Below are 15004 nucleotides of genomic sequence, written 5' to 3' on the forward strand. Positions count from 1 at the left end.
AAGGGAGTACAATCATTAGCAGTTAGTTCGGTGTATCAGCCTGTGTATTTAATTATTTATGTTGGGGAGGAACGAGAGCATGAGGTTATTTGGGAAAAAATTCTTGTAGGGAAGAGTGATCAACCCTTTGATTGACTTCAATGACAATTGTTTGGATCATCTTAATTATCCTTTCTTTCATATTTTTGGATCATAGGTTGAAACCTTCTTGGCTATATGTGGATGTCAATTATTGACTTCAATGACAATTCTTTCAGCTGGAGTTAAATTTGTTTTAATTTACTTTACTTTCAGTCTTCTGTAGCTTCTGTTTTAGTTAGTTAGCTGCTGGATGTTATTTGTTAGTTGCTGGTTGTCATTTTCCAGCCTTGTATTCGGTTGAGGCAGCCTCTATATATGGCTGCCCTTTCCTTTCATTAACTCATAAATAAAACACTAATTCTCCAAGAATTCTCCAAGAATTGAATACATCACTAGGGATTAATTTGACACGAACCTCAAACCTCAAACTTCAAGGACTACAAACCTTAAACGTCAAATCTCAGTGACCAAACGTGTAATTTACCCATAATTTTATTTAGTTGACTTTGAGATGATTTTTAATAGAATCAAGAAAAAATAATTTATAGATCACTATCAAGGGTCTAAATTGATTCAATTTTAACATTTTGGGGTTGAAATTGATACAATTTTAGTTTGAGGTTTTAATTGATATAGATCCCAAAGTTTAGGGATATAAATTGATTTTTCTCTCTTCCTCTTCTTTTATATAAATTTATTTACTTATTTTTACTTTTAATCTCAAATGTCAACAGGATTAGCAGAGGTTTATGTAAGCTGCTTGTCTTAACACACACAATTATTTTGAAAAAAAGAAAAAGACCATATTAGGAATTTTACAATTTTCATTGGAATTAGTTTTAGCTTGTTTTTTAGGTTGTATATTTCGTGTATAAAAAATTCTAGTATTATGGTTTTCTTAACAATATTCTATATTTAAATTCTCTCAAGTAGTATTTCTCAGTATCCATATGAGCTTTTTTGGTTTTTGGGACCAATGTTCACAGATCACCTTGTTAACTGTTATTTTGTAGAACCTCACTTAGGATTTAGGAATTTTCTTTTTACTACAGCTAGTGCTCAGGGTAAAATTTTAATACTTATTTAGGATCAAGTGCAAAGCCCAAGACTAAACAAAAAATCGCGTATTTTCCCCAGGCCATCCCTTGCTCTCTTCTATTTACTTGATTGATGGTCTAACAGACCGTACTGATAGTTAGCCTGATGATTAATTTTGCTTGATAAGGTGTTAGGTTTATTTTGCTGGATAAGGTGAGTTTTATTATGATGTTGACATAACCGTTCTATGAATCTGCAGATTGAAAATGACTCTGGTACTTTAATACCTGAGGTTTTAGGACTTCTTCAGTATCGTATTACCAAGGATGTAATTGGCAAATTTATTTCATTTCAATGTACACCGGTTCGTGATGATGGGATAATGGGCGAGCCAAGAATTTGCATGGCACAAGAGCGAATCCGTCCTGGTAATTTCCTTTCTACTGTCTTCTAGTTGCAGTTATAACCTTACTTAAACATGATATGTTAAGTTGTACAATCACGTCTTAAGTTCTAAAGCCTCTGGTGCAGTTATCCTCTGTTATCCTAATTCATTGCCCATTTACTGAAAATGTTTACTTCCATCATAATTCTGTATGACATACACTATATAGTTTTTTTAAAAAGAAAACAGTCTATTCATTAAGATAATGAAATGAGACAAAGCTCATAGTACAAGATTAACAATGTTGAAGACTTGACACGAAGATCAGGAGGTGCATCTGGACATCTCAACTAGATTGACACCCCATGTAGTTTAAAATGTGAATATGCCTTCTATTCTTTTGTTGGCAATATAAACTATTTTTTTTTTTAAAAAAAAAAGAAACTAGTGCTAAAAAATGAGAATATTAAAAAAAAAGGAACGGCGAAAGGAGAATGTTTAAAAAAAAAAAAAAAAAAACTCTAAACTGTAAAACTACAGGGTTAAAACTGAGAATTTCTGATTATAGGATTATAGGTTTATATAATAATAATAATAATAATAATAATAATAATATACAAACAGTGGTGTGTTAAATTAAAGTGGATTTTTATGGCCCTATATTTGTGTGTGTGTGTAACACACATATAGCAAGAAACAAACTTTGCAGTGATGAGTAAAATTTTAGTAGTATGTTCAGAGATGAGCACAAATTCATTAAAAGTAATAAAATTAGAAAGGGAGGTAGTGCTGTGTGTAAACTGAAGGGAATTTTTATGGCCCTATATTTGTGTGTGTGTGTCACACACATATAGCAAGAAACAAACTTTGCAGTGATGAGTGAAATTTTAAAAGTATGTTCAGAGATGAGCATAATTTCATTAAAGTAATAAAAGTAGAAAGGGGGGGAGACCTCTAGGGGTTTAGAAAACTCCCCTTCAATTAACTCACAACACTAAAATAATAATTTTTTTTTCACATAGCTTTCTGAATTTTTATTCAAATATCGTTACTGCTGCCGATTTTTGTTTAGCAGTTTAGTTTAAGAAAGCTCCTGTGAGGCAGTTATAAACTAAACTATCAAATTAGAAGCTAAACAACCAACAGTAACTAACAGGAAAAATCTAACAAGGAGACAAAAGGTTGCAATAATGCCTCCATTAGTCCAGTCAACGACTTTTATTTGTTTCAAACATTTAGTTTTTCCTATGCTGCGAGAAACCTTTGTAGTTCAAATAAATAATTGGCTCTGTTCTATTCTTTGGCTATACCTATTTTCTTGAAGTTAGTTTCAATTTAAGTTGGTTGGTTTTTGATGACCAGGTAGCCCGAGATTGCTCTCTCTGCAGATTGTTGGAAGTGTCGTTGAAGGAACAATTCTTAGTGTTGACAAAAGCTACTGGGGTGGTGATGAGGGTGAATCGGTTTTTCGGTGGTTTCGAGTACTTTCTTCAACCTCTATCTATTGTTGTAACTTTGTATCAGAAAGTTTTTCATAGTCACTTTGACAAGTACCAAATAATATTGGGTCATTCTGAACAAGATTAAATAAAAAAGGATGGTACTAGCCCGTAGGAAATTAAAATTTGGTAATTTAAAAGTCTGTTATACCATGAAATTCATTTTTATTCATTTATTTGCTGGTTGCTATGTGCACAACCACTCTATGTCTCAAAGTTTATTATTGGTACAGACTACCAGTGATGGGAACCAGAATGAAGTTAGGGGTGCAACCTCTTCTTCGTACATGTTATCAGTTGACGACATTGGCTTCCTTATTTCTGTTTCTTGTGAGCCTGTAAGAAATGACTGGGCTCGTGGTCCTATTGTTATTTCTGAACAAATTGGACCTATAGTGCCTGGTAAATATATTTCTTTTCATCTTCACATAGAAAATTTTTGTGAGGAGCTCTGTTTCCCTTTTTGTGCTATAAATAATATATTTTTTTTAAACAAGAAACAATTCTAGATTTTGTTAAGCTTCTTATATTCATGTGTGATATATATAATGTAGGTCCTCCCACTTGTCAGTCTTTGGAGATTGCTGGATTGCTGGTCGAGGGCCAACGTTTGAGCTTCAATGCAGCTTATAGTGGGGGGTGTGATTCTGAGAAATATACTTCTGTTCTTGATTCCAAGGCTTTTTCTTTTGTTTACTTGTTCTTTAAATGCAGGGAGAGAGGAGATTGCCATCATGAGTGGTTTAGGGTTAATAATAATGGAATAAAGGAGGAACGCAGGAAAGATGGTGAGATCATGTTGAATTATTTGATTGGTTTAGTTTCTTCTGATGTCAAATTCTCATTAAATTTCCTTATATAGCAGAATTTCTGGATTTAACTTTGGATGATGTGGGAAGCCATATTGAACTTGTATACACTCCAGTACGAGATGATGGAATGAAAGGAAACCCAATAAGCATAATATCTGATGCAATTGCTCCAGGTAATTTATGTCTATCTATTAGGATTGTTACATTGTTCTTCTGGGAGATTCTGCATTCCATATTACTGTTTTAACTTCACGGTGTTCAAGCCAAGATAATATCTCACACGTGAACTTTCATAGAACTGGAATTGGACTGAAGAAAATTAACATTGAGAATGTTACTATGCTTGGAATGAGAAATAGATTAAAGCTGGCTCACGAGAAGCAGAGAGAAAATAAGATAGATGGAATAGGTGGTGGGACCCACTAGATGGGTAATGAATCAATGAAATGGTAATGGTTTTCAACATCCATGTGGAGGTCACTGGTTTTGGATCTTCCAAAAAGATTCATCCTGCCCAGTTAATTCAAATATTGCTATCTGTTCTCTCCGCTGCACTGCTAAAAGAGAATTCATGGTTCTTAGTTTTCTCTGTACTTTATCCCACATGGAGAAGGGAAAGGCCAGGCACCCCCAAATGGAAAACATTCTTCTGAATCTGTTGTTCCCTTGAATGAATTGGCATGTATTTACTACATGAACTATATGAAAGTCTAGCATACATAGTTAAATGCATTTATTTAGCAACTGAATCCCCTTTCTTCGGTGTAGGGGAACCTGTGGGACAAAAACTTGTGATACAAGATTGCTGTGAGGGCAAAGAGGTAGTTCCAATCAAATTGTATTTTGGTGGGCATGAAGGTGCTGGACAGTATATCTGGTACAGGACGAGGCGTAAGCTGGAAGAATCTGAACTAGGGGACTCGTTGAATTCTTGTGAAGATGCTGTCATATGTGATAGGACGTTGTAAGTGACACTTTCGATTTTCAATTCATTTAACTGAGTTCACTTGATAAATAAATGATTTGAGTGGTTATCATACTGTGCCAGAACATATACTCCATCTCTTGATGATGTGGGGACATATTTATCCTTGTATTGGCTTCCCACACGTGTTGATGGCAAATGTGGAAAGCCCTTAGTTGCAATTTCAAGTTCACCTGTAATCCCAGGTACAGTTGTGGCTATAATTCTTCAGTTCTTCGTCCAAATTAGGATACTTGGTTTAAAGAAAAGAATAGGGTTTGAATTCTTCTACTGATATTATGTCTGCAATTGATACTAATTCTTCTGGATTGGCAAGCTCTTCGTAAGTAGTTCCTTGGATGGGGGGTCTCTCATCTCTCAGCCCTCAGGCTGTCGTTTTCAGTTCTTCTTGAATGATATTTTTTTGTTGTTTCTTATTTAAAAAAAAAAAAAAAACTGCAATTGTGCTAATTTTCTTGTTTCTTACGTCCTTCACAACATGTGGGCTAATTTCTTTCAGTTTTTGATTTGTTGACTTATCGATAAATATTGTGACAGCCTTACCAGTGGTTTCTGGTGTTTGTGTCAAAGAATTGTCATTTGGTATTTATTCTGGAGAAGGAAAATATTTTGGTGGTTATGAGGGATCAAGCCTCTTTAGTTGGTATCAAGAGACAAATGATGGAACAATCGTTCTCATTAAGGGAGCGACATCTATGACCTATAAAGTCACTGAAGCTGATTATAACTGCCGTCTGATATTTGGGTAATAATACTTTTTGTTCTCTCTAATAAATGTCCAATGCTCTTACCTTACATCAACTCAACATTTCCATGCAGTTATTATTTATTATTGGACTGGGGTTATGGTAGCTAGTCGTAGATGAAGTGAATGGAAAATATTAGTTGCTTTTATATCTCACATTCTAAGAGGCAAATGCCAAATTGCGTTAGGTAGGTGCTAGGTGTCACAATCGCTCTTTCAGAAGCTTCTCTTAGCGATTGTGCGGCACTTGTTCCCGCTCACGAACAAGCCAGCCAACTCGATTACGGACTGCCGACGGCACACCGAGTGCCTCTTGCAACCTCCACCCCCGTTTTAGGGAAAACGGTTTTAGAAAACGGGTTTGGAGAAAAGGTTTTCGTAAGAAGATTTGTGAGTGTGAATAAAGAAAGAAAGATTGTAGTAGACTAGAAAGCAATAAGCAACAACAACGGCTTTATAGAGTACTACTCCGGGTATGAGGAAATGATGGTTAGTCTTATCCCCATATAGTGCATTCTGAACAAAAAGCCAACTGGCGCCCTTGCATATGCAAAAGGGCGAGTGGTCACTTACAATGAAAATGTAAAGAAAGCAAGCTAACTACACTAATACAATACAGGATGTGAAAGTAAGCTAGAAAGGGGTTGGATTGGGCATGCGGCCATGGGCAACAGGCCCTGGACAAGCATGACCGTTACATTCTCCCCCACTTAATTGGTTGACGTCCCCGTCAACCGACCTTGTTCAAAACCTGCAATGGCTGGAGCTGCATTCTTCAAGTCTTCGGCCCGCTCCCAACTGATCTCTTCGTCGGGGAGATCCTTCCATTTCACTAAGAACTCTGTTAGTTCACGTCTGGGTCTTCCAATACGGCGCGTACGTTTATCCAGGATTTGTGCAACTTCTTTCTCAGCAGAACTCTTCATCGTGACCGGTGGGCGTCTTAGCATGTTTCGCTGTTCGTCCTCGGGATCGGAATGATATTGCTTCAGGATACTCACATGGATGACAGGATGAATCTTCATCCATGAGGGTAACTGAACCCTGTATGAGGTTCTCCCGACCTTCTCAATTATCTCCACTGGACCTTCATATTTCCTTACTAGCCGTTGGTCTCTCTGGCCTCGGAAACGAAACTGTTCCGGTCGTAGCTTGATCAGGACCTTGTCCCCAGCTTGAAACTCAAGGGCCCTCCGCTTCTTATCAGCCCACTTCTTCATCCTCTTCGATGCTCTTTCTAGGTAGGCGCGAGCGATCTCAGAGGTTTCGCTCCACTCTTTAGTGAAGTTATGTGCCTGAGGACTTTTGCCTGCATAAGGGTGGTCCACCAAGTGTGGCATGAGTGGCTGTCTGCCGCACACGACTTCGAAGGGTGTTTTTCCGGTCGCGGAACTCTGCTGGCTATTGAAGCTGAACTGAGCCACATCTAACAACTGGACCCAGTTCTTCTGCCTAGCGTCGATAAAGTGACGCAGATATTCCTCGAGCATACTGTTGAAGCGTTCCGTCTGTCCATCGGTTTGGGGATGATAGCTAGAGGAGATATTCAGTGATGATCCCAATATTCTGAACAATTCTGTCCAGAATGTCCCAGTGAATCTTCCGTCCCGATCGCTAACAATGCTCATGGGGACACCCCATAATTTCACGATGTGTTTGAAGAACAACTGAGCAGTCATCACGGCTGTGCACATTTTCGGCGTTGGGACGAACGTGGCATATTTCGAGAACCGGTCGATGATAACAAGGACCGATTCAAACTCTCCCACCTTGGGCAAATGGGTGATGAAGTCGAGAGACACACTCTCCCACGGTCTAGAGGGCACAGGTAGGGGTTCCAGCAGACCCGCTAATTTCGCCCTTTCAACCTTATCTTGTTGGCAGACAAGGCAAGTCTTGGTAAATTGCATGACATCGTCTCGAAGACTTGGCCAATAGTAGCCTTGCTTCAGAAGGGCATAAGTCCTCTGCCAACCATTATGTCCTGCCCACGGTGTATCGTGACACTCCTTCATCAGTGACCTTCGTAACTCCCCGGATCTGGGGATGTAGAGGCGATTGCCTTTGGTGTATAGTAGATCATCTTCCACCCAGAACTGGCGTGTCTTCCCCTCCCTGGCCAACTGTAAGATGGCCTGCGCTGCTGTATCATTTGTCAAGTGAGTTTTGACAGTTTCTCGTACTGTTGCACTCAACGTACTTGCTTGTAGGCGGGCGAACATGCACAGGGCCGCATGTTCGCTCTTTCGGCTAAGAGCGTCAGCCGCTTGGTTGCTCTTCCCCGGTCTATGTTCGAATTGGAAGTCGAACTCCGCTAGACATTCCTGCCACCGTGCCTGTTTGGACGACAACTTCGGTTGGTTGAAGAAGTGACAAATGGAGTTATTGTCGGTCTTGACCACGAACTTGGCCCCCAAGAGATACTGTCTCCAGGCCCTCAAGCAGTGAACTACTGCTAACATCTCTTTCTCGGAGGCGGCATACCTCCGTTCTGCATCATTTAGTTTTCTACTCTCATACGCGATGGGGTGTCCGTCTTGGAGGAGAACACCGCCCAACGCGAAGTCAGAAGCATCAGTCTCTACTTCAAATGGCTTGGTCACGTCGGCAATTCCGAGGACCGGCCCCTCAATCATCACTTTCTTCAAGCCCTCAAAGGCGGCTTGACATTCAGGAGTCCAGCTCCATTGGCTATCCTTCTTCAACAGTTCGGTTAACGGCCCTGTTCTTCTCGAGAATCCTTCTACGAACCGCCTATAATAGTTGGCTAGTCCGAGGAAGGATCGTAGATCGGTCACGGATGATGGTACCCTCCAGTCTCTAATTGCGGCCACCTTGCCCTCTTCCATACCAATCCGACCACACTCAATCACGTGGCCGAGGAAATTTATGCGCTCTTGGGCAAAGGAGCACTTCTCTCTCTTTACATACAACTGATTTCTCCTCAGCTTTTCAAAGACTAGTTGGAGGTGACGCCGATGGTCCTCCAACGAGGCACTATAGACCACAATGTCATCAAGATATACTACGACGAATTTGTCGAGGTATTCGTGAAACACTTGGTTCATTAGGGTACAGAACGTTGCTGGAGCATTGGTGAGGCCAAAGGGCATCACGAGGAATTCGAAGGCTCCATATCTCGTGACACAGGTCGTCTTGGGTTCGTCTCCTTCAGCAATTCGAACCTGATAATATCCAGACCGTAGGTCCAGCTTCGAGAAATACTTAGCACCGTGAAGCTGATCAAATAAGTCAGTGATGATAGGAAGGGGATATTTGTTGCGGACTGTGAGCTTATTCAAGGCCCGATAGTCGATGCACAACCGGAGGCTCCCATCCTTCTTCTTCTGGAACAGTACTGGGGCTCCATAAGGAGCCTTTGCCGGTCTAATAAATCCTGCCTCTAACAACTCGTCTAACTGTTTCCGAAGCTCAGCCAATTCTGGCGGGGCCATCCGATATGCATTCTTGGCAGGCGGCTTTGCCCCTGGCAACAACTCAATCTCATGGTCAATCCCCCTTCGTGGGGGTAAGGACTTGGGCAGGCTTTTCGGCATGACGTCCCGATACTCTTCCAAGACAAATAGAACGTCTTGGGGGATCTCCTCTTCAGTGGACTCAACTGATTCTATCGGGATGGCCATGAACGTGGGTTCGTCGTGGGCCAGGCCCCTCTTCAATTGGAGGGCTGAGATCATTCTCACCCCATTTGGCTGCTTGATACTGGCTTGGACTACGGTCGGTGTAGATTCGGTAATGACTAAGCATTTGGCAAGGGGCATTGGTATGACTTTATGTTTAAGCAGAAATTCCATTCCCAGTACCACGTCGAAATCATCCATCTTGACAATTACGAAGTCAACGAAGCCCTTCCAATCTCCTAACTTCACTGGAGTTCTCTTCGCTATCCCCGTAATTGGTAGGGCTGCGGAATTCACAGCTTTCATCTTCCCTGCATCTCTTTCCCAATTCAAGTTCAGGCGGCGAGCTTCCCTTTCAGCCATGAAGTTATGGGTAGCCCCAGAGTCAACCATCGTGGTCTTGGCCGATCTTTGGTTGACCCAAGCGTCCACATACATGAGACCTTTCTCTAGTGGCTCCGTCACCTTTCCCATATTCTTCTGAAGTGCAGATAGGAATTTCAATGCCCCCATCCTGGGATTCTCAATTTCTGCCACTGGTTCGTTTACCGTCTCCTCCAGTTCAGCCTTGTCTTCGGAGGTAGAGGCCAATGTGGCTTGAAAAGCATTGAACGCAGTTCGATTTGGACATTCGCCCGCCCTGTGTGGCCCTCTACATATGAAACAAGATAGGGGGCGATTGTAATTGTTATGCTGTTGTGGCGGCCCCCGCCAGTTGTTTCCTGATCTCGGTTGGGATGATTTACGGTCCCCCCCTGTGTTCTTGTCTCCTCCCCCAGGTCGGGGAGGACTGGAACGGCTGTTTCTGTTTCCCCCATTGGAGGAAGTTGATTGTTTCCTCACATCTTGCGAGTCAGTGCTAAGGTCGTACAGCCGTTCAGCTGCCGCGTAGGCAGAGGGGAGATCCTGTACTCTCTGTTCATATAGTTTTGCTTTTGCCCACGGTTTCAGCCCTTCCACAAAGCAAAAGACCTTGTCTTTTTCAGACATATCTCGTATGTCTAACATAAGTCCTGCAAACTGTTTTACATAGTCCCTGATGTTACCTGTTTGCTTTAGCTCTCGAAGTTTTCGTCGAGCCAAGATCTCGACATTTTCAGGGAAGAACTGCGAACGAAGTTCTTGTTTCAATCTATCCCAAGTATCAATAGTGCAGCGTCCTTCCTGTATGTCTGTAAATCGTGATCTCCACCACAATTTCGCATCTTCAACTAGATGCATCGTTGCTATTGTGACTTTCGACTCTTCAGTCACTGTGTTCGTCGCCTTGAAGTATTGCTCAAGGTCGAAGATAAAATTTTCCAGGGCTTTCGCTTCTCGCACCCCACAGAAGGGTTTCGGTTCTGGGATTTTTATTCGGCTCACTGCCATTGCTCCCCCAGGTGGGGCTTGGTTCCCTACCGCTCGGATGGTGAGATTCACTCTAGCACTCACATCCGCTATCTCGGCTCTGACGACATCCAGGGCCGATCGAAAGTCTTCAGATAAGTCAGTTACCATCTGAAGTATTGCTTTTTGGGAGCTGTCCAGCTCTTCGACACGCTCCTCTATGTGGGCAACAGAGCCCGAGGAGCTATCGCCTCGTTCAAAGCTGCCGGACCGTACTGTCTTGGTCTCGAGGGTCTCTACCCTCATCATCAATTCTCTGACGGGTAATCCGTCTAGGCGGCCTACCACCGCATCAATTCCATCGGCTTTCTCGGCAACTTCTTGTAGCCGAGTCTCAAGGAAACGAACATTATCTGGGACCTCTCTCAGGTAGAGCATTTGTTCTTCCATCTCTACCAATCTGTCCACATGGGACTTGTTCAGGTTCTTCGTCGCCGACATGATCACTGATCTCTCTCTATAAGCCAACCTTGGCTCTGATACCAACTGTCACAATCGCTCTTTCAGAAGCTTCTCTTAGCGATTGTGCGGCACTTGTTCCCGCTCACGAACAAGCCAGCCAACTCGATTACGGACTGCCGATGGCACACCGAGTGCCTCTTGCAACCTCCACCCCCGTTTTAGGGAAAACGGTTTTAGAAAACGGGTTTGGAGAAAAGGTTTTCGTAAGAAGATTTGTGAGTGTGAATAAAGAAAGAAAGATTGTAGTAGACTAGAAAGCAATAAGCAACAACAACGGCTTTATAGAGTACTACTCCGGGTATGAGGAAATGATGGTTAGTCTTATCCCCATATAGTGCATTCTGAACAAAAAGCCAACTGGCGCCCTTGCATATGCAAAAGGGCGAGTGGTCACTTACAATGAAAATGTAAAGAAAGCAAGCTAACTACACTAATACAATATAGGATGTGAAAGTAAGCTAGAAAGGGGTTGGATTGGGCATGCGGCCATGGGCAACAGGCCCTGGACAAGCATGACCGTTACACTAGGCTCCTTAAGGGAAATAAAAGTTCTAAACAGGCCTGAAAGCCTAAAGTTAATACAATAATTTTATTATGTGTTCTTATAAAAAAAAATATTATTTTATATTCAAGTCGTCGAAGCTAATAACCTTTAATGCGTTTCATGCTTAACAAAACACTAATCACACTAATGTTACCATGTGAAAGTATCGAAAGAGAACACAAGGAGGTTTTACCAAAAGAAAGAGAACACAGGAAGTGACATGATGTCTATTCTATGATTCTTTTAAATTAATTTTTGGGCTTGGAATTTTTTAGGATGTATAAAAGTAGAAAGATGTTGAATGACTAAGCTAATTTGGAAGTGACTGAAAATGTTGGTCTTGAAGGATATTGTTGATGATTTCACGTTGAAAAAAAAATCAAAGTCACAATTTTTGTAAGATACACGGTCTACTCCTCATTGCCATTTGGTTTTGAGATAGAACCCCATATTAATTAATATGGTATTAGAGCTCATGGAACTCAAATAGGCATGTGGTTCAAAAACAAAAATTGGGGATTCGTTCCAAGAATGGTGAACACAGAGCATTAAGCTTTTAGGTTGTTGGTGATTTAGCATGACATCGGAGTTGGAGATTTTAAGTTTGAACCCCCGTAAAGTCATGTGCTCCTCAATTAATATTGAATTTTACCCGTTGGCCCTTTAACTCATTTTCAACCTGCAAGTGAGGGGGAGCTTTAAAGCGTTTATATAATGTTAAATTTGTCAATAATTTATTAGCTTAAGCTCTTAAGTTGAATGATGATTTAACGGATATCAAGAGGAACAAAATAAAAAAGATTATTAGGTCATTCCTTGTGATGAAGGATGAAGTATGTCATTCTTGTTTGTATAATAGAAACATTCAAAAGACAGACAATAATTGTTTTCCTACACTTTTATTTCTGCACATGGTCATTGTCTTTTTTAAGGAGCCACTAAAAAGAAAATCCGAAGCTAAGAAGCCCACAACAAGAATTTCAAAAGGAGACTTCTTGTTAATATCTTTTGACATCTGTCCACATTATCTGTTTTCTTGCTTCATGTGTTTTTTCAGTTAAATCATTCTAAAATTTAAATATCATAACGTATTAAGAAAGATAGAATTTTATGCACAGTTGTTTGTGTAAGTCAAATCACGTGAAATCCTTTTTCACTTTGACTTGTTATGTAGTTCTTTTAGCAGCCAAGCCATCAGATAGGATGCTCTAACGGGATCACTTTTGTAACCAATATCCAACAGGTACACACCAGTTCGTTCTGATTCTATTGTTGGAGAACTCGTGTTGTCTGATCCAACAGACATTATTCTCCCAGGTAATGAATTTTTCCAATCTGCTTGGAACTTTTACTTCTAATTAATTTTCTCATGCTAAGCTTTTTGGATTTTATTTTTAAATTTTGACCTGTTGATCTATAGAGCTTCCTAAAGTGGAAATGCTTGCTCTCACTGGAAAGGCAATCGAAGGTGAAGTCCTAACTGCAGTAGAAGTGATCCCAAAGAGTGACCATCAGCAATGTGTCTGGAATAAGTACATAAAAGAAATAACGTACCAATGGTATGGTATCATACATTCATTCTGTGCTTTTGTTCTTCAATCCTTGTTAAGTGACTTCTTTGGCTGCTAACTACAGGTTCAAAAAAATATTTTGTGTTTTTGTTTTCTGGTTTATCAAAACTGAATGCCTGTTCACTGTCATTCCATCCATCAGAGCATGTGTATAATATCTGATTATTCGGATTATGTCTCTTTTTAAATTAATGCATAATGTTTCATAGGCATGGTATATCAATTGTATACAGATTTTTGGTGTTCAATTGCAGTTCACTTTGTTTACTTGATTGATGTTTGGAATCGAAAATGTATAAAGTACATGTACATGCAATGTTTCATTATTTTCAGACTTCTTAACGCAACAAATACAAAAAACAGGTCCAGTTCAGCTGAAGTAGGAGATACCAAGTCTTTTGAGCTTTTACCTACGCAGCGTTCGTGCTCTTACAAAGTCCGTCTTGAGGACATTGGTCATTGTTTGAGATGTGAGTGCATTGTGATAGATTCCTTTGGAAGATCAACTGAACCAACCTATGCTGAGACTTCGTCAGTGTTGCCAGGTCATATGCTTTTCAAATGCTCTCAAAGTATCCTGTTGCTCACTAAGTAGTTGTCCTCTAAGGTTATGTGTAAATTGTGTTAGTTTGGTACAATTCTAATAGATGAACACGTAATATTTTGAGATAAATGAGTGTACAATAACATAAATGATGGTAAAATATGCATAATAGTTTCTTTTCTTTTCTGAAAACAGTGGTCAATTAGATTAAATTTCCTAGCCCTTTATTATTTCAAATGAACGAAAATAATCTCTCTTTATTTTTAACATTATATTTTAGACAATTTACTGACAGTTAAAATTTGAACTTTTCCTATTCACATTACGTCATAAGATATGAATCTCATGGAGACAAAAAGTTTAACATCAATTCAATAGTTTTATAACTCCTATGTATAATCATTACCTTTAATTCCTCGATGTGAACTGTTTAAATTGTTTTGTCAATCTCCAATTTTCCATATGCTTGGAGTAGAAAAAGTCTGTAGATTATCTTCCCAAGAACATAGGTATTTTCGGCATTATTAGTATGTTTTTAGGCTTCTTTACTTCCTTTTTGCTGATGAACACTTTTAATTACTTTAATCTTTCTTGGGTGGTTAGTTTCCTATCTCCTGCATTGCTACCATTTAAGTCTCCTTACTGTTACTTTTTCAGCTTTCTTTTTTTTCAAACCCTTCTTTTCCTTATAGGAGTTCCTAAGATTGATAAGCTGGAGATAGAAGGCAGAGGTTTTCATACCAATTTATATGCAGTTCGTGGCACTTACAGTGGAGGAAAAGAAGGAAAAAGCAGAATACAGTGGCTTAGGTCCATGGTTGGGAGCCCTGATCTTATCTCTATCCCAGGTATTTTAGATACTTTTTCTTTCCTTCTAATATTAATTAGATTAAATCACCAATTTTCTGTCACTATTAAGATTAAATTTCAATCATAATTATTTTGAATATTAACTGAAAGTTAACACCGAAAACTAAGTGATCATTAGTGAAAACGCGAAGACAAAAATGTAAAATATTGAAACTGAAAGACCAAATGAAAACTGAACTTAAAACTCAATATTAAAAATATAACATTTTGAAACATAGAGACCAAATGAAAATTGAACTTAAAATTAAGTCGATATAAAAATGTTTTATTTGAAAATTAAAATGAGGCTTTTGAGCTTGAGACTCTTGTTTATGTGACCTGTTTCTCAACCTTCTAGCATTATTCTGTTTAAGGTTTGGCAATTTTGCATTCAGTGGTCACATAATGACCATTAGGTTTCCTTCCCCTAAATGGCATGCAAATTTATTTATTTGTTTC

General features: G+C 39.7%; 2 protein-coding genes across 5 annotated transcripts in view; one reads left to right on the forward strand and one right to left on the reverse strand.

The window, feature by feature from the left end:
* AIR9 (Outer arm dynein light chain 1 protein) overlaps window positions 1-15004 on the forward strand; it is a 34554-nt gene that overhangs the window by 16375 nt on the left and 3175 nt on the right. For 2 of the 4 annotated variants that reach the window (XM_090311497.1, XM_039025083.2), the window contains exons 21-33: window positions 1379-1547; window positions 2867-2985; window positions 3237-3405; window positions 3558-3642; window positions 3718-3791; window positions 3869-3988; window positions 4584-4779; window positions 4864-4985; window positions 5338-5545; window positions 12825-12898; window positions 13002-13140; window positions 13516-13697; window positions 14389-14544. In XM_090311497.1, coding sequence (XP_090167623.1) covers window positions 1379-1547; window positions 2867-2985; window positions 3237-3405; window positions 3558-3642; window positions 3718-3791; window positions 3869-3988; window positions 4584-4779; window positions 4864-4985; window positions 5338-5545; window positions 12825-12898; window positions 13002-13140; window positions 13516-13697; window positions 14389-14544 — 1813 coding nt within the window. Of the gene's footprint in view, window positions 1-1378; window positions 1548-2866; window positions 2986-3236; window positions 3406-3557; window positions 3643-3717; window positions 3792-3865; window positions 3989-4583; window positions 4780-4863; window positions 4986-5337; window positions 5546-12824; window positions 12899-13001; window positions 13141-13515; window positions 13698-14388; window positions 14545-15004 lie in introns of all 4 variants that reach the window. The other 2 variants (XM_039025081.2, XM_039025080.2) reach the window with 1 other exon arrangement.
* LOC150036967 (uncharacterized) lies at window positions 7079-11094 on the reverse strand. Its single transcript, XM_090312273.1, has 2 exons — window positions 8167-11094; window positions 7079-7111 (listed from the first exon to the last, which is right to left on the reverse strand). The coding sequence occupies exons 1-2, from the start codon at window positions 11014-11016 to the stop codon at window positions 7079-7081; spliced, it is 2883 nt and encodes a 960-aa protein (XP_090168399.1). The 5' UTR covers window positions 11017-11094.

The sequence above is a fragment of the Benincasa hispida genome, chromosome 3, assembly GCF_027475165.1.
Source record: "Benincasa hispida cultivar pf3 chromosome 3, pf3_genome.v1.1, whole genome shotgun sequence".
In the NCBI taxonomy this organism is placed as follows: Eukaryota; Viridiplantae; Streptophyta; class Magnoliopsida; order Cucurbitales; family Cucurbitaceae; genus Benincasa; species Benincasa hispida.